Source organism: Falco cherrug, chromosome 2 (genome assembly GCF_023634085.1).
Source record: "Falco cherrug isolate bFalChe1 chromosome 2, bFalChe1.pri, whole genome shotgun sequence".
Lineage (NCBI taxonomy): Eukaryota > Metazoa > Chordata > Aves > Falconiformes > Falconidae > Falco > Falco cherrug.
Window position 1 is genome coordinate 15,642,614 of NC_073698.1, and position 20,066 is coordinate 15,662,679.

At 39.4% G+C, this 20,066-nt stretch overlaps 1 protein-coding gene across 8 annotated transcripts in view; it reads left to right on the forward strand.

Moving 5' to 3' along the window:
* Positions 1 to 10,453, forward strand: part of YAP1 (Yes1 associated transcriptional regulator) — a 98,728-nt gene extending 88,275 nt beyond the window's left edge. For all 8 annotated transcript variants that reach the window (XM_055702122.1, XM_055702123.1, XM_055702124.1 and 5 more), the window contains 3 exons: positions 349 to 479; positions 5,601 to 5,713; positions 6,343 to 10,453. In XM_055702122.1, the coding sequence (XP_055558097.1) occupies positions 349 to 479; positions 5,601 to 5,713; positions 6,343 to 6,581 (483 nt within the window). In that variant the 3' untranslated portion in view covers positions 6,582 to 10,453. The remainder of the gene's footprint in view (positions 1 to 348; positions 480 to 5,600; positions 5,714 to 6,342) is intronic.
* Positions 10,454 to 20,066: the final 9,613 nt, after the last annotated feature.

The window sequence follows — 20,066 nt, forward strand, 5'->3', positions numbered from 1 at the left end:
TACAGACATATCATAGGGGTCAGACAGTGTTAACAGTTCCTTTCTGATCTTAAGAATAGGCTTAGCAAAAGGATATTGCAGTGAACTAGGAAAGATTTATGTAAATATACAGATACTTATATCCATAAATACATTTATAGTGAAGTCTCCAATACTGGGCTTGACTGGTGGAACTTGCATTATCATTGAAGTTGGTAAAAAATCTCACTTTGTCTTTAGAAACTTCATTTCATTGTAACTGGAAACAGTATAAGCATCAATTACCTGTAATGCCATGTGTTCATGTATCTGAAAAGTGCACTCAGATGCCTAACATGATCTTTCTTTCTCTCCCTCCCCCTGTTCTAGGAATTGGCTCTCCGTAGCCAGCTTCCAACAATGGAACAAGACAGTGGATCTCAAAATCCCGTGTCATCTCCTGGAATGTCACAGGAACTAAGAACAATGACTACAAATAGTTCTGATCCTTTTCTCAACAGGTTTGTAGGAGTAGCTACTAGAGGGGAAAAAAATTGATTTAGAATTCTGTTTGGTACATGTAATAGTTTATTTTGAACATCTGTCTGTGCCAAAAGCCACAGCTGTAAATGAATCTTTCCTTAAATGGCAAGTCTAGTAAAAGTTGAGGATTAAAAGCTGTCTCCTGTGGGAGGAAGTAGTCTGTTCAGACTTGTAGGAAAGTTTTTTATTCAAAGTCATAACATGTTTGCCTCTGCATAATCTGTTGACTAGCAGTCATTTCAAATTACTGACTCAGAAGGATTTGTGAATAGCTTGCTGTGAGATCAAATGAACTGTGAGGCACATTTTAGGACTACACCTTGAGGTTCATTTTAAGGTTTCTCCGTTCACTCCTCCCCTCCACTTCAGGTGTTTAATTTAGCAGTATTTTTACTCATAATGTTAAATCTGCAAATAGTGGCATGTTTCGTGTTAAATGCTGTATTATTTCGAAGTGGGTCTTTTAATTAAAAGATCTATAATTTTACAGCACAGACTAGTCTTTTTCATGTAACTCTTTCCTTAACCCCTCTGAGTTGGAGTTTGTTTTGGTGGAAATACTATTCTAATTGCATCTTGCAAATGCTTCGTGCTAATGATTACAACTTGGGAGAAACTGCTGCAGCTTAAGATAATGCTGTATATTTTGCTTAGCATGCTGGAAAGAAAAGATGAAAATTGTAAAACAGTCAAATCTCCAAGCCACAAAGACATTTATTAATGCAGTAAAACTCTACAAACACTTCAGCAGTATCAAGCAGTTGATCTGAAATTGGAGTAGTTAATTTTGCAGTTCTCCATTGTACTATATTTTGTCAGCATTCTGAACTGATATCAATTCAGTATCCCCTACCGTAAAAGAGGAAAAAAATACGTATTCTGTCAGAGTTCATCACTACGTTTCTGCATTACCTTGTAATATTAGCCTAACTTTAAGATGCTTATTGTAAGTACTTATGAAGTATAACAACATGCTTGTCCTTCTCTTTAATGGTACATTATTATACTCATGGAAAACTCCATAAAATTTTATCTCGATTCTTTCAGTTTAAGTCTTAACTTCTATGGCTTTTGCTACTAATACAGTTTCAAACCTACTCATCAGGTAAGAAATCCACATCATGTTAGAACTGGCATGAATTTGGAATAGGGCAAGTTTAAATACCTGTTGTAATTTTAGATACTGAAAACTTCCTTGTTCAAATGTTCAAATCCTTGCAAACCTTTGCTGCAACTATAAATCTCATCCCATATTCTTTTAAATAACTTAAAGTTGTTAATACACATGCTTAAGTTCTTCATCCCTGAAGAGGTAGTGTCATTGTACGTAACTTTTCCAGTTAAATGATGTTACATCACCTTAGCTTGTTTGTTTCATTTTCTGCCTTTTCCAGAAGACTTATCCGTCATTTCATATACTCTGTCCTCACTCTAATTCTTAAAATTGGTAAAGTTCAGTGGAGATCATGCAAGAACATAACCTCCATCTTGCCAGTGGAATCTGTTGTCATGCATATAGTTTAGGTTATGTAAAACATAAAAAGTATCTTGCTCTTAAGCTTTTTCTCCTACTGCATGAAGTATTGTCCGTGCTAGTGTTGTGTGTGTGCTACTGTGAAAGCAGGTAAAAACCTTCTATCTCAAGGTACACAGTGCTTTGTATATATTGGAGAAAAACAAGTTTAGAAGAAAAAAAAAAAACAAGGCCTTGCACATGGAGAAGAAAGTAGTGGTGTTTTGTTATGAAACTCATAAGGAAGTAAGCAGTATTTTCAAGTTTTTGGTAAGCCTTTCAGGAAGACTTACCTTCTACACAGATCCTATTAAAAAACTTCATTTTTTGTTAGAGGGAGGGATTGTGCTCCACTGAATTCATCCTGGGTTCTGATGTGAGCCTTAACTGTGCTGGCCTGTCCCAAGGAACAAAAAGGACAAAGAATCTTAAAACTGACCTGCTCTCCAATGAGAAACCTCTATAGACAGATGATGGCCTTGATGCTACTAGCTTGAATTTTTGGGAGGCTGTTGCCATCATACGTTGAGCCCAGGTATATTTGGAAATTTATTCTGAAATTATGTAGAATTGTCACATCTTTGAAACCTGTTTTCTGATGTGAAAGAAATGCATCTTCAGGTTTCAAATGGCCATGGCAGTGGACTGATGCAGTTTATTCATTGTGAGTCTACACACATGAAATACAAAATGATGGATCTTTTCTATTAATTAGAAAGAGGAAAAAAAGCTAGAAAGGGCAAATTGATTGTTTTTGGCAGATTGATAATTGCCAAGGACTATTTACTGTAAAATGCAAAAAGATACTACTTGCCTAGTTGCAAGTATGTTTAACAGGGAGGTTTTTTTGTAGCCCTTACCTCACATAAAATACTGGAAGTCTGTACCTGACCTGAGCTCAGAGTATCTTAATTTGCATTTTGGTCTGAGCATTGTCCCCTTCTAAGTAATTTTAGGTACATCACCACACTTAATTCTGGCATATGGGTAAGGGAAGGGGATTTTTAAAAAGGACTTTTGTGGATATGCATTGCTATCTCTGAATTAGATACAGTAGTCCAATAGTTTTGCCCTAAAGATCTCCTTGATGTCCCTTATGTTAAAGTTCAAACTTGGAGAAATGCTTCTTCCTATCTTTATAGGGTATATATAAAGTTCCTGGTGAGGCAGCCCTCCTGTCTTTAGGTAGGAGGTACCAAAGTTGGCTATCCAGAGTTCAGGTAGCTGGAAATTTTCCACTGCCTACATAATCAGAACATCCAAAAAATCTCAGAAAATAATTGCTACATTGGAGCAATTTAAGAAAATGTACAGTAGTGTTTTCATTTACATAGTCAATCTTGTACCTGCTGTCTTCAGTACTTACTGTCATTAGTGGTATGTTTTGTTTTTTGAGTGGGACATCCAGCAGTGCAGAATTTATTAGACTATTTCACCTTTTGATCTGTCATTTTGTATATGTTTTTGTCTATTGGATTTATATTGGTAGTGATGGTAATTCTCTGTTTAACTTCTAAACTGGGATTTCTGTTTTTGTATACACATTAAGAAGTATTAGTTGAAGAAGCATCCACTCTATTTTGGGTAATGCAGTTTAGCTGCATGCAGTAATTTTGGGTGCTGTGAGTACTAAATGAACTATCCTTGTTGAAGAAAATGGAAATGTGTGTTAAGGAGTGATTTGAAGAGACGGGCTGAACATTCCGAGTGTGAGAGCACCAGCCAAAAAGCCTTCTCAACCAGAGTGGCATAGTTCAGCATAGTCTCAGTTCTGTTTTTAGTATTTTGTCCCACAAAGTAAACCAGCATTTTTTTTCCACAGAAGTTTTAAATAGCTTAATTATTAGGATTGTTATCAAATGTGTGGTGATACTATTTTTAAATCCATCTAAACGCCAAGAAATATTTATGATTTAACTATAAAGAAATGTTGAGTTTCTTTCTTGTATGCAAAGGTGTCTTTGTAAAATCTAATATATATATATATTTTTTTTCATGGCTGATGGCATTCTGCTTGCATCTGATGTTGTCTAGCTGTTTAACCATCATCTGTTTGGTCCTTCATACTTGACAAAAAGGCATAAGTTGTGTATTTCATGAGCACGTTATGAGAAGGATCAGTATGTCTTCAAATGCTAATTTTAACAGTAAGGCAGGCTGATATTACTTAGTATTCAAGCTGGAAAATCAGTAAAGATTCTCAGTGAATGCTACCACAACCTGAAGAAATACAAATTTTGAAAGTATTTTGTGAGGCTTGGCTGTTAGGAGATGCAAGGGGAGGGAAGTAATGGTGTATTTCTACAGCTGCTTATGCCGGCCACAGTTCTTGCCAGAAACCTGCTCCTGCTTGGGCTCTCCATGGACCAGCTTGCCTCAGGGCATGTCTACCTGCCGCACGGGGTCCTCCACAGGCTGCAGGGTGGCTCTCTGCTTCACCACGGTCCTCCATGGGCTGCGGGGAAACAACCTGCACCACCATGATCTTCTCCATGGGCTGCAGGAGAATCACTGCTCTGGCGCCTGGAGCACCTCCTCCCCCTCCTTCTGCACTGACCTTGACGCTTGCAGGGCTGTTTGTCTCACATTTTCTCAGTCCTTTCTCCCAGCTGCTGCACAGTGGTTTTTTACCCTTTCTTAAATACATTATGACAAGGGTACTGCCACTGTCACTGATGGGCTGAGCTTTGGGCAGCAGCGGGACCATTTTAGAGCCAGCTGGGACCACCTGTGTCTGACATGGGGTCAGCTCTTGGTGTCTTCTCACAGAGGCCATCCCTGCAGCCCTGCTGCAACGAAAACTTTGCTATGTAAACTCAAGAGACTGGCCTACTTCCCCCATCCCAGCCCATATTTCCCACTGCAGCTTTCTTGAGCTTGTTCACTCCAGTAGCGGTAAGATAGCAAATGCATGTCAGGCCCCATGCCATCACTTTTTTGTTAACTGTTCTGTCAACGAGATCGTTCTAAACCAGGGTTTGTTTACGGGATGGCTTCTGTACCAGTATTTGATTTATATTAGGGCGCTCTCTTGCCATGACGTGTGACTGAACTAGTAGTAATGCAACAGTGGGAAGCAATTGAATCACTAAAGGAGTTCCAGCTATAGCTCCTATTTATAACAGCAGGGACCTAAAAATACACTTCAGTGGTTGATAAAACATGGGGACATTAGTAGCTAGATATTTTTTTTTTTTTATCCTTCTAGAAGTGTGAAAGGGTACGCCATTATTATTTTTATAATCATTAGGGACTCTCTGTGATATCCTTCCAATAGTTTTTAGCTGCGGGTGAGTGTGAAAAGTTTAACGCTATGCAGAACACAGGTAGGCAGTTTTTAAAAGCTGCTTAAGTATGCTCTCATCAAGTTAAATTGAATCTAAATAATGCGGTTTTAAGGGCTGCATAAAATAAATCCCAGGTGTCTCTCACAGGCAAAGGCTTCAGGTTTTGATTAGAATAGAGCATTTCTTGTGTGACAGTGATGGTTTTCATAGCCCTTGAATTAGTTCAAAAAAAAAAGCATTTATTTTAATTTCTTCGTTACTGTATCCTCATTTTTTTTGCTCTCTTTCTTCTGTTACAGCGGAACATATCACTCCAGAGATGAAAGCACAGATAGCGGACTTAGCATGAGCAGTTACAGTGTACCCAGAACCCCCGATGACTTCCTGAACAGTGTTGATGAGATGGATACAGGTCTGTGTTTGTGTACATCCTTAGTGCATGTTTTCCAAATATATTGTGTCCATTCCCAATGAAAAAAAGCAACTCTGAGACACTGTGATACTTTTCACATTGTTTTTCTACCACCTTCTATTTCTGTAGCACAAATATTATGGTTAGATTTGTGAAAAACATAATCGGCTCTGTTGGGAGGATGGGGGATGGCTCACCATATGCTCAACATATCACTCCTCTTGTTATATGGAATTTGAGTGTCCGTTTGCTTTTTTAAGTAATACTGTTTGTTCAGAGCTAAGTGTAGTACCTCATCCAGTGTTGCTACTACACCAAATATTGCTAATACTAATCTCTAAAACAATATTTGACTTTTTCCTTTAAGTGTACAAATTAAAACATGCTAAATGACATCAAAGATCTGTAGAGATTTGGGTCAGTAGGTGAAAAGATTGAAACAAGGCATGTTCTTTATACACCTGCACGCAGTCAAGTTGTCTTTTGTTTTTGTGATGTATTTCTATAAATCGTTTTGCTTGTATGATGCAAGACATACAGGATTAACCTTTAAACCAGTTATCCTGATAAGCTGTGTGTTCGGTACTTCCAGTATATTTAATATCCATCTTGCTTTGTGTTATAACTAGGTGACAGTATCAGCCAAAGTAACATCCCATCCCATCAGAACCGTTTCCCAGACTACCTTGAAGCCATTCCAGGGACAAATGTGGACCTTGGGACACTGGAAGGAGATGGGATGAATATAGAAGGAGAAGAACTGATGCCAAGTCTGCAAGAGGCTTTGAGCTCTGACATCCTTAATGACATGGAATCTGTCTTGGCAGCCACAAAGCTAGATAAAGAGAGTTTTCTTACTTGGTTATAGGGGCCTCAGGGAGACTGAATTCTAAATCTGTGAAGGATCTAAGGAGATTAGGACATCTGTATCTGAAGCTCAGAACGAGCCAGGGTGGCACACTTTGGCTTGTGTTCAGAAAAAGTAAATGAACAAATATTCAACAAGATTCTTTCGTTTTGCTCTTCCTTGTCCATCGCTGCTGTTATATATTGCTGACTTTTTTCCACAGTTGACTCTGGAGAACAGACATCTTCTTGATCTTTTTCTATTGCTGTTGCAACTACTGTTCAAGGGGGGTGGGGAGGGATGATGAGCCTATTTGGATGACGAATGCCATTCCTTTTGTCCTAGTGTGCTCTTGCATATCATTTTATCTAAGTACTCAGATATTATGAGAGTTAATTTCTGCATGTCAGTGCTTGTAGTTTGCTCAGCTAGTTGTCTTCTGCTGCCTGTGGCAAGTGGTAAAACATGACATACTGGGGTGACAAGCCAAAAATGATGTATCTGGTCAAAAGAAGTCAATACTGATTTGGAGATATGACTTAAAGGAGGGCTGAAGACTGTTTGGCATTAAGTGTTTCTACTAGTAGCTCTTTTATTAGTCACAAAGTGCTCTTGTTCATATTTTATGTTAGAGTAAATCATGAGTCATTTTACATAGAAGCATATATGAACTTTGATTGTTGCCACATATTCTAGCCTAACTTTTGTTTGTCAAAAATAGTTTGATTATTTTTGTTAGTTGGTTTAACTGTAGCTGTAGGATGGGAAGTAATTATAGGTGTTCTTTTTTTTTTAAAGAGTGAAATCTAAGGGTTTTTTTCTGATTTCACATAGTCTTATTTAAATCTGAATTGTCTGCTTTTTTATACTTAAAACATGCATTGTAGCCTGATAAGCTAGTGAGTACATAAACCAGTATGTTTTGCCTGTAACTTTTTTATGTTTTTAAAGGCTAGCTTTGAATGTAATCATTAGAATTCATGACCAGTGGCTTATTTTTCATGTTTATTTGCAAGAATTTGAATTAGAATCTGATTGCAGCAATGTAAAAGTTAGAATCCTAAGTGTCGTATGTACAATTTTTGAATGCATTTTAAAGTAGCAGAAACCATTTTAAAATGACAGATGCATCTAATCTCTCTTCTGATTTTCAGTTTTGATATCTAAGCAAGTTTAGATTTTAAAATCCTTAATGGAAAAAAACTTCATGAAAAGTTTCTTTCAAGTTAACATGGAAAAAGTCTGAACTATTAATACCACTCTAAGTTGCAATGAAAAGGCTAGAACACCAAAAAAAAAATCCTCCAGAACAACTCCTACGTGTAAGTTATCAAATTCTGTTTGGTGAAAAATAAGCCCTGGACACTATATGTAGAAGAATGTAAAGATATGTGTTAGATGGTGACATGAGCAGGTAATGAAGTGTATATTAGTAGTAGAGCTTAGCATGGGGTAGAGGTGAATATGAATTATCTTTATTTTAACAGGAAAAGATGTATCACTAAGTTGTCTGCAGGAGTTGACATAGTTTCCAAAGAGTATTTTTAAATGAACAAAATGAGCATGAATCAAACTTTGAGTATAAGCTATGAAGTTTTGTGGGGCTTTTGTTTTTTTCTGATGAAAAATAGTGTCACCAGGTAACACCTCTGTAATTAAGGGCCTGTCACCATTCTCAACGTGAGCCTTTATTTCAAAGGGTGTATAACATGACTATAATGATACTGTAAGCGTGAAACTTGGTTTTGAAAAAAATCTCAGCTAGCAGGGAATTCTCCTGGGGAGAGATTTTTTGGGGTTTTTTTTGTTTTGTGTTATTTTTAAAAGACATTGGTTGGTTATTCAACTTAGGAACGAATCAGCAAAACAAAACGAAAAAACCCTGTATTATTATCATTTGGATATTTTTATGCTTCAGAAATAGTTCTGGTTTAGGATAATGTAAAGAATGAAAACTGAACCAAGTCTCATTTTAAAAACTGAAGCAGCAGAGGCAGAGATTTGAAATTAGCCACTATAAATGTACACTTACTACTTTATGTAAGGATATTAGTGTTTGAATTACACAGAATTGTTTGTGGCTTGTTACGGGATAGAGCCAGGTTTTAAAGTACCAATTTTTAAAACACATCCACAATGACAATATTCTGCTACACCAATAATTCAGTGATTAATAGGCCACTTTTATTGTGCAATGACACAGTAGCTCCTAAAACAGTATATTGTGTCCAAGATAGGGATTTTAGTAGCATTTTTACAATTTCATTATCGACTTCTCTCTTCTTCCCTTCAGGAAAAAAAAGACACTAAGTTGTTATAACTTGAATGGTCTGACATAAAACCACAACAGCAAGGAAATGCAGAGTTGATTCCATTTCAGTTGTCTTCCACAGTTGTATCCAGGTATAATAGCACATACAATGCACTGAGTGCAAACTCCTGACATGCTGTACCTTGCTACAACAGGGATGAGTACAGACCAGATTTTCTTTCCTTGCTTTTGTGTGTTTGTCACAGCTTTAATATTTGAATGTTTTCTTCTCATTGTAGAAACACTAAATGGCTTATACTGTATTTGGGTAGCACTGCTTAGGATAGATACTGACAAACTGGGAATCCTTGAACTGTTCTAACATTAATTATGTTTTGTGATACTTATTTTAATTGATTTTAATACATTTCCGTTCTCTCATTTATTAGGAAACATACCATAGAGATGCTGTACTGTTGGCAATCAAAGTTAATTTGGAATTTTTTTTTTAATTCTGCAATTGCCTTGTTTGATGAAGTGGTTAAAATTGTTTGAAATGCAAAAGTGTTTTGGGTAGTATTTTATACTGATGTATATATTGAAACAGAAATCATTGTAATAATTGTAATAGCTTTTAGTTATAAATACACTATATGCAGACAGATGGGGCTGTACAGTACTGTGCTGTTCAACACCTGGGCAGGGCTACTGCCTGGGAACAGGTTGCAGTGTCAGTAAACCATATGGATCAAATATTGTACCATTCAGTGTTGGCGCTCACCAATGCAAAAGAAGAAGAGGCAATTTCAACATGATTAACACTACATAGCTTTCACACATCTGGTAAATTAGTACTAGAGTGACCTTTTCACTTACAAGCATGTTTTTTATACAAATTAACAGGTGTGCCTGTGTAAAATAATTTGTTTTCTGTATCTTGGAAAAAATACTCTCCACATTTAGAATGTTGTATGTTAGAGAACTCTTAAATGCACCCTTGTCAAAATTATATATATTAGTTACCAATGTTACTTTTAGATACAAGCATGACTGTAAGTTAGGTACTTAAGTACATTCTGTTACATTATTTTTCTTTATGTAATACTTTTTCAGTTGTTTTATTTGGTATAAATATATACTTTGTGCTTAAACATCTTTGTTTGTTTTTAACATTCAGTAGTATGTAAAGATACTGATTTCCCTCAGTAAGATGGATGCATTGAATTGTTGGAATTCCTATTGTAGTATGTCTGTTCTCATCCCGCTCGTCACTGCTTTTGTAGTCATGAACTCCAGTCCTGCAAACATTCTGTACAAGCTCACCTAAGAGACGGAGTCCCACTGAAGTCAGTGAAGGTTTAACATTAAAATATACATCTCTGCGTGATTGCAGTAATGAAGAGACAGTGACTCTCGTGAGCCTCGTACAGTTTGTGTAAAACAATACTTCAGTTGCATATGGCACTATAGTGAGAGCTGGTAACAACATCTGTTATCTACTATAAGAAAGCATCCACTTTTTGCAGATATGCTGGCAATGTTCAGGATTTTCCCACGTAGCAGATACATTTTTGGCTAACTCTACGTTTATACAATAATTTGTGGCAGACTATCAATAAAGACACACTATTTTCATTTCCAAGTTTTGACTTATGAATTGTGAAATATGTAATGACATACCTTGAAAGTGTCTGAAGATTTTTAGTTAAAAAAAATCTTCACAGGATTCATTAATTTTGACCTCCTGTAAAACAGTAATTCTGAAAGGTGTCTTTTCAGTGTAATGCAGTTTGTGATGGCTGACATCATGCACTGTTTGCATTTTAGCAGTTCCAGAGTTACTACTATTCAGTGCTGAAATGCCTCAACCCTGTGAAATTCAGTGCAGTTGTGTGCTTTCTTAGTTAAAGGTCCAGGGCTGGGTGCTTCTATCAGTTTGTCTTTTACTTGTGAGTTCATAGCTACGTTTATTCACTCGGATCCTTTGAATTTAAACCTAACACCACACCTTGCACCTGGGAGTAGAAAGCCAGTGCCAGGGCATGACAAGGCACCGATTTAACTTGCTGATATCACTCCCATATATGAGGTGGTGACATACCGCAGTAGCTGCAGTATGAGTGACCTTCTGAGGCAGCCCTAAATAGACTGTATTGCAGGAAAGCAGGATAACTGGTCCAGGTGTTCCAGGCTCGCTTGGCAATTCTTTCTGAAATATTTTCAGCACTTAATTAAAAATAAAAAGTATTTGTTTCAGTAACAAGCCAGAAACAGTATGCTTCCAAGGAAGCTTTGGGTCTTCTCTATGCCAATGTACAAGTTCCCAGCAAAAAAAGTGTTTTTCACCTAGGATCATTAACAAAATAATTATTTGAGATCAGGCTATGATCAGTCTAGCACCTCCTGTTTTGGAAGTTCATTTGGAGATAAAGTGGGCCCTCTTTTATTTGCAGTATCAGCATCCATAGTTTATATCTTCCTTCTGAAGAGTAAAGGTGTGCTTCTTGCCCCTTGGCATCACCACTTACTGCTGACAATAGTTACCCACCCCCTCTAAGTCTGTGTGTCATCAAGATAGGAGGATGTCTGTACAGCATGAGAAATCTCGGTTGACATGAAATGGTAAAACCAGCACTAACTGAAGAACCAAATCGTGTTTAGAGTATAGGTTAGAGATTTGTACCAACTACCGTATCCAGTATTTAATGTCTCTTAAACAAAAAAGCCAGTGTGTTTTTCCTTCAAAGGAAAAAGATCAAGAAAGCATGTTGAATAAGGAATGTGTAAGTACCAATACATCTGACAAAGCTGCCTAATAGATTTTTTTAATTTATTTTTTTTTGTGGAAAACTCATGATTTGTACTTTTCCCGACATACTCCTCTCTCTAATGCAGAGGTTGTAATAGTGAATGCTGCAGATGTGGGCTGTAACTGGCGGGTATTATTCTCTCTATATGGCAGTGAAGTTGGCCACTCTGACTATAGTATTTTCTGTATTAAACTGGCTTGTATTAGAACATGAGAGGCAAAGTAATTTTATTGGATTTTCCTGTCTTTTATTAGGAAGTGATTTTTTTATTTTTTTTTAAAGGGGGGAGGTAGTCAGGAGCAGCCCAAGAGGCTTTTTCTTTGATGTTAATGTGACAACAAAATAGAGCTCCATAAAAATGGTTTCTCACCTAAAATGCCCTTTCTCCTCCTATATATGTTATTTCTGAGCAGCTCTTCCATGTTTTAAATTATTGTATTCACCATCTGTGAGTTTTGCTTGCCTAATACCTAAAGGCTGGGATGACAGCGCCAGATGCTGCCCACCCCCACGGAGAGCAGGCTTCCTGCTCTCTGGAATTCAGATGTCGTCCTGTCTAAGGTCTGTCATGTAATGCAGAAATCACAGTCTGACTCCAAACGTGCTGCCTAACTACTGTGACAGGATGGTTATTGGCAAGCTTGATTTTTTTGAACCTTTCCTATTCAGCTTTCCTCTTTCATTGCTGGGATTTCTGCAGCCAGCTGCCAGCACAGGGGCACAGGGTCCCCCGGCCAGTGCCACCACCAGCTGGAGGACTCCTCACCAGCACTTCAACCTGATGTTAATGGTGAGATTTTTTTTACCAGCTGACAGGTTTATTCAGTCTGTCACTCACAGTTCCATTGTTAGGCGTGCAAACACCTTGGTCTCAGCTCTCTTGACTGACAAGTGACCCTTTTCAGACCTCGCCAAGCGGCACATCCCTTTCATACCCATCATCCACTGTCGAAAAGTGTGACCCAGAGGCCTTTAGGAGGTTCAGCTGTAATTCTAGACTTCCAAGTTTACAGTTGAAACAAGATACTGTTTATGTATGCGTATGGAAAAAGTCCCAGACCCACACTTTAAGAAATGTCATGATTTAGGTGGTGACACCTCATGGCAAATGGCAGCAACCGTGAGTTGCCTTCTGGTTAGACCAGTGGCCCTCAGCCTGTGTGGTCTGTGGTCTGCAAGGGGCTGTGGGTGTCTCTTTAGCCCAAGAGGTTGCTGGCGGGAGCAAAGCCTGTGTGGGAGCATTACAGTTGCTGTACAGGAGAGATGCGGAGTGCTGCTGAGAAGCTTCAGAGCCTACAGAAGGTGATGACGCTGGACTTGTTAAAGCTCCCCTGCTGCTGCAGCCTGTACCCGCCACCACCTTCACCCCTGGCGATTCTAACAGCTGCGTTAAAGCCCTGGGTTTTTAGATTTATATACTCCAGTACGTAAAACTGTGTGACTTCCTTTATGTCTTAATTTTTGTTTTTCACTTAAGACATGACCCTCCTGTTAAAGGTCTTTGCTCCTGTAAACAGCCTTTCAGGACCTGATCATCTTTATGTGGATACAGATTCCTCTAAGAATTAATCTGAATCTGATAAGTACCCATTGATCACTGAGCAATAGCAATTTCTCTTTGCAGCTTATTGGCAAGAATGCTAGAAAACCTGTCACCCAAGCAGTAATACCAGTATCCAAGTTCCTCTCATCTGTGTGTCAGCTGTGGCTTGGAAAAAAGCTGGTTTTACGTGAAAATCCAGAATTGTGGTAAGGTTCAGGTTCCTTACAACCGTAATCTCTGCCAGTGAAGTTTACTGTTGTGATACATGGAATTTGCTTTATCATCACCTTGAAAATAAAGTGATGAAGTCTGGTGAGTTCCATGAAAACGGGAAGGAAGAGCTGTACTGCTGTATGAGGCCAGAGTTTTTTAGCTGCTTTTAGAAATGTCTCGTTTCTAACGAAGTGAAGACATCTGGTGGACTTGTCTCTTTGTGGCAAGTGGCTTCACATTTGCTTGCATTTTATTTTTAGTGTCACTAACATCTAAAACAGATGACCATGTTATTGAAGCGAGTGCATCGGTGACAACTGAAACAAAGGAAAAAGATGTTTTTCAAAATGCAATCTAGCTGGGCACGCGCTGCCCTGGATAAAGAGGATGCCCACCCTGTAGTGGCACATCTGACTCTCTGCTCAGCTTTGTTACCATTTCGCAGGAAAGTTGTATGGCAAGATTTTATTTGTGTCCAGGGAGCACTGAAATGTTAATGCTTGCAAAATGCTTTGAGGGTGAAGCATTACTTGAGAGTTTCCTATTAATTCAGTCTCAAACCGTGCTATTTTGGGGGTCTTTTACTGAGTGGCATCACCACACAGGAATGTAATTTTTGCAATGTAGTATAAGGTCTGCATCTGATTCTGCTAGCTTAAACCCACAAATACACGACAGAAAGGTAATATGTTAGTGCATATCAGATGATAGTTTTCATTTGCACGTGGGCACTCATTAGGAAGGGTGAGCTGTTTCAGGTTAGCCCTCCTCTGCTGCTCACCAGTTCACTTGAATTACTTGTATTTGGTGGACGACAAGAGTGTGCAGTTACCACTGGCTGATAAATACTGCACCAGCCTTTCCTTCTCTGAAAGCTTTTGTGCCCAAGTCCTTCTGGTTTTAGCTATTTTTCAGATCCAGAGCTTTATCTGGTCTTCTTTCCACGAAGCCAAAGTAATCTTTTAGGTGTAAAAGTACATTAATTAATTATCAGTGTGAGAGGGAGAAAATCTTGCATTGCTATACATATATACACATAGAGGAATGCTGCAGGCGTTTGCATCTGTATCTATATATAGACTCACTAATTTCCTGCCTAAAGATAACTCAGATTCTCACGAGGATTACAATATTTGTTCTAGGCCCAGAAGAAAAAACCCAAAGTCCCATCCCAGACATAAAAGTCTGCATGGTTGGTGCTTATTTTTAAAATCTTCTGGGTTTTAGGTGTGATGTAGGAGCATTTCAATCAGAAAACCAGAATGAATAATGAGAGGGAATGTGAAACACACGTGTTATTCAGCTGTTCTGCCTCTCAAGAAACCAGTCTTGAGTAGCTGTAGCACGCCACATATAAGTTAGTTTAGCTTTTGGGGACATAAAGGCACTTTGCACACACAACAAACCCAAAACCAAAGGGGTGGGATAAGAGAAGATGTGTTGCCAGTCACTTCCCTCCTGTGGGAGTGCGTCTTGCTTTTCAGCTGGGACAGGGGGGAGGGTGGCTTCAGGTAACATTTGTCTACACTGAAGTTTACCTTCAGGTTTAATGCATAATCCATGCTATGCATCTTAGTACATGCACGTTCTGTAGCTGCATAGGCATGTACGTGCATACACAAAGAGATGCGTATGGCTAAGGAGATAGAGAACTGGTATGTTATGGAGCCAAATGTTTCCTCGTGGCAGGTAATGGGCGCCCAATGCAGCTAACTGCCATGTTCCACCGGTACACAGCGCATGCTACGCTACTTGCTCAAGTTACTTTTTTTAAATAGAGATTAAGATGTTTTTGGATTACTTCCCCCTCCCCAGGATCCCATGACGGTTGCTGGGGTTTCTTTTGTTTTTGAAGATTTAAGCTGCCTCCGTGGGTGGGCCTAGACTCTGTTAAAATGTACTAACGTGCGGATTTATTCTGCACTTGAGTATAACTATTTCTGTGCTATGACTTTTGTTGCTAGGTATTTCTTTGGTAGAACAGTAGCGCTGGAATATAAGATGACAAGCTGGTGTCCAGGCATTTGAAGCCGATTCAGGGTGCTTTTTAAGTCAGAAGTCTTTGACCTTAGGTTTTGAATCAGCCCTTTGGACTGCATGCGGTGCTTGCATACATCCTAGTCTGCTACTTGAACAAATTTTTATATCCCATAATAGGCAAACTAAGTGCTCTAACTGCTTCTAGCACTGACTCCAGTGGCCACTCTCTTAGGCTTTTCTTTTTCTTTTTTTTTTCTCTTTTTTTCCATTGTGTCATCTGTAAAAATGTATGATATACTCTCCGTGTTATTCAGATACTCAGATCTCAGCGAGGGTGCGAGGGTGTTTGCATTTTATGGGTTTACATGTGTTAATAAATTTGCATATCTTTGTGAACTGTATTTAGAAATACACAAAATTTGGAGGGGCTCTGAGTGTGCTATAAGACAAGATCAGACAGAGGACTGTTTGGAGAAAAAATGGAGGTGAACCAATACAGACAGATACCCAAGTGTGTACTCAGAAATAGTCAGCTACAGGAATTACAGGTTAGGACCTGGTAGCTCAGCAGATATTGTGGCTCAGGAGAACAACACAGAATTGATTTATCTGTCAGGTTTTTGCTGTAATAAAAATGCATATGCTGTCATGAGATGCACAAATGCAAATAAAACAGACACAAGGCTATGCTGGTTCATATTGGTGAGCAGCTGGAGTGCTGGTCAGCCTTTTGGGTGTGAAGCATTTGATGAAAGACATGGACTGAAAATGGCTCAGAGGAAAGTAGTGATGATAAGGAAAATGTGAGAGAGGATGATTACAGTAGTTGGGCCGTTTGCCTAGAGAAAAGCTGATTAAATGGTTGAAGATGATCTTCAAGTAAAAAGCAACCGCTGCTATGAATCTATTATCCACCAAGCATAGGATGTGAAGCCATCGGTTACACTGTGGTGAGATGAACTTTAGGTTAGGAAAACCTGCTCTTTTGGGTGTCTTGCTGGGGTGCCTGAGGTGGCTGTAGTTGCTCTGTCACGGGAGAATTCAAAGAACATGTTAGATGAGCATCTCTCAGAAATGGGGTAGAGCTGAACCAGCCTCGGGGTGGTTAAGCGATCTGGCTGACCTCCGAGGTCCGCTCCCCAGCACCATCTCGAAGAACAGGGACCACTGTTAGAGCTCAAGCGCTAGGTTAGAAAATGCAGGTTCCCAGAGCTTCAGACCAGCTGGCCTCTTCCATCTTTGACTCAGCTGGTAACCACTGTTGTTCCTGTGATTTGCTGTTAGCTAAGGTAAACACCTCAGAAAGGTGCAGTTTTGAGTGGCACTTCATCTGGCAATTCCTTACAGTGGACAATCACACTGTAAAGATGTGTAAAAATAGGGGGGTGGGGTGGTGGTGGAACTTACTTGCTATTTACGTTTGTCCAGTTTGGGTTTCCAAACACTGGTTCTTTCTCTGCTTAAGAAGTCTTTTAGCACCTGCTCTTTTTTTCTATTGAAAATATTTACATGTTTTAATTAAGCTCAGCTGCTTTAATAAACTGGACAAAATGCTTCCACCATGGTAAAGGGCACTTTAGTGCTATCTGTCTTCTAACTAAACATACTGCATGCGTTCAATTTGTCTGTGAATTAACCCAGCTAGTTGAGTTTGAGTGAGGCCAAGATACAATAGATTGAGCACAGCTCCCACTTAGTAGGAGAAAAACCTCCTGCGGAGAAGTAAAATCATCCTGAAAATCATCCAGCCTTTGTGGAAAAGATGTATTTTTGGCTGAAACTCTAAGGGAACTACTGATGAGCTTGAAGCTAAGCCCAGATACCAGTGTTGGCAAAAACAAAAGCATCAAACTGGGTAAGAGGGGAAAAAATCCAGCAGAAGTGTGTGGTCTTTTCTGATGGAACAGTCTTGCACGTTCTCTGGTGCAGAGCAGTGTGGTAAAAATGATGGCCTGCAGACTTCTACATCATTTGTTTACTGGTATATATTTCCCTTAAGGCAGTGGGATATTTCCCACCCCCTTCACCTCAAAACTTTCTCTTTATGATACTTTTTTTTTTTTTTTCCCCCCTACTGAGGAAGGTCTTCCTTGTAGTTGACTTTCTGCTGTTCGCAATTCTGCCCTTGACTAAATAAGCTTCACGAGACTTGAAAGAGAATTTTTTTTTTTTTAATATAGACCTGTTTGGGAGTCTGGAGCAATTTCAGTAGGTTAAGATGAAATGCTCCGTGTTTGGCTCAGGATCATTAAATAATTCATGGCACTTACTGCCAAGCAAGGACTATTTCATATGCTGTTTTCCTGGCTAAATTCCAACCTGGCTAATTCGTGTGCCCACCTAAATTCCTCCTGCGTGTTTGAATAAAGGAGATGATAGTCTTCACTTGCCCCTTTAAAACGCTTGTGCCCCATCTGGCTCGTGCAGCCTGCCTTCCACAGGTGCCTGTTTCATGGGTGGGTAGGCGATAACTCCTATTATGTAAAATACTTGGGGCTCTCTCAGGATGAAAGGTGCTGAATGTATGCAAGTCATTTATTATTTTGCTCAGAGCCTGCCAGTTCTGCCTGAGCTGGAGACATGCACGACCTGTTCTGACTTTTCCAAAACAGGTTTTAATGTGCGCTAAACCCATTTGCCAGCACTGCTGCTTTTGTTTCTAAATATACCCTGTTGCACAGCTGATTAGGGAGAAAGGAAGCAATGTATCTTGAAACTCTCAGGAGACAGCCCCTCCCTCAAGATGTACTTTAGTGACCTAAATGTACAGCGAACAACACGCGAGAGGTGGAGTTTCAAGCCTGGGCATGCCAGTTTAGGTGATACCATCAAAGCGTTTGTCATTTCCTTTAGAAGTTCACTAGCATTATTTTTTCCCCTCACATGTTGTGTGGGTTTTGTTTGTTGGTTTGTTTGTTTTTTTTTTTAAATGCAGACAAGAGAGCATTGGTACTTCTCTCTGCCCTGCATCGAAGAGGTGGGACTTTCAAGATTTGGGGATCAGCAACATCAGTGCTGGAGTAGGTGAAGTGTTTTGGTGAGCTTAAACTAGAGCTTTGGAGCTAGGAGTGGGTTTTGTTTGACTCCTTTATCATTTTGGCAAATACTTTGGGAAGTATGGTCTCTCTCTCTTCTATTTTTGGTTAGAGGGATGGGAACACTTTGTTCCTTTCAAGTAGTATTTGAGTCCAGTTAGGAGAGAACTCCTCCGCAGGCTTGTGCCTTCTACCTTGCACCAAAGACAACACACCACCTTTCTGAGGTTATTAACTGTGCGATACCCAGCCTGCGTCTCGTGCCAGCAATCAAGATGCCCGATCTACAAAATGCACCGATTCTCTTGATTCCTTGGTACGGAAAACAAGAGATTAAAATATAGTCATTTTATACAAGCAAGCTTTTCTCATTTGCTTTGCGTGGGAAGGCGAACAGCAAAACCAGGAATTTGGTGCTTCTGACTGGTGAAGCGGTCACTAGTGAGTGGATGGGTAGGGGTCCCGCGCAGAAGCACAAGCTAGACCCTGAACTGTAACACAGCAGAGACTCTTGGCAAACCTCCTCCCTTCACGTGCCTCACCTGTGAAATGGGTATTGTTAATTTGCCACTATGAAGATAACTTGATTTCTCAAGTCATTTCAAAGTTTCTTTCCCTTTGCAAGCTAACAAGTTATTCTTGAAAGGCATCCACCAAAAAAAAAACCACAACCAAAAACAAACAAAAAAAAACAATACAAAACAACAAAAAAACCTCAAACCAAACCAAAAAAACCCTAGGGTTAAGAACTACCCAAACATTTCCTGAAAATATGAAAACTGGACCCCAGAAAGGCTTCCTTAGGAGTCAAGGTACTCTTGGCCTCCTGCTCTCCAGAGGTATTTCAAGTGCCTTCTCTGGAGCCTAGCTTGTCAACTGCGTCCCCTTGGTAGGCTTGGCGATGCTCGCATCTGCCCCGAAACTCTGGCGTGCCAGAAACCGCCCCAGCAAGCCTAGTGTGTCTCCTTTCTTACCAGAAGCTGCTGGGACTCTGTGGTGCTTTAGACGCTGCACAGCTTTTTCTACAAAAAAGCAGAAGCAGAATGCTACTTAGTCAAATCACAGATACAGAAATTAATTATTGCAGGTAGTACAGACCCTGGAAATTTCTCCCTGGGATGCTCTTCAACTGTATTCACTGTTCAGTATAAACCTGCTAATGCTATACTGTCTAGCAAGATGAGGGAAACAGAAATCTGTAGTCAGACTCAGTATTGGAAAAAAATGGTTGCCAAGGTGTAAGCAAGCATGCAGGCATCCCCAGTACAATTACTGCAATGAGAGCACAGTCATTCATCTGTTATTTCCCATGAATTTTACTAATCCTGTAAAGCTACCTTAAAATGTTTTTGCCAAAAGGTAAATTGCTTGATTCATCCATTCAGTAGCTATTAGGAGTCTCTACATCATTTACAAAAAAAAAAATCATTACGTGACCTTTGCCGTGATTCTTTAGTGGAGGGTGTGATGGCCAGGTGTCAGAAATGTATATAAATCCCATTCCCAGGGTGTCGTTCAATTATCAAACCTGACCACAGTTAAAAGTTCAGGAACACTGAATTAAGTGCATCCTTCCAGAATGTGGATAGATAAAAGCAAGCACAGAGCCAGCTAATCCAGCACCCTTTTGGATAGCTGTTGCTACGCTGTAAACTGCAAATTAATAATACAATT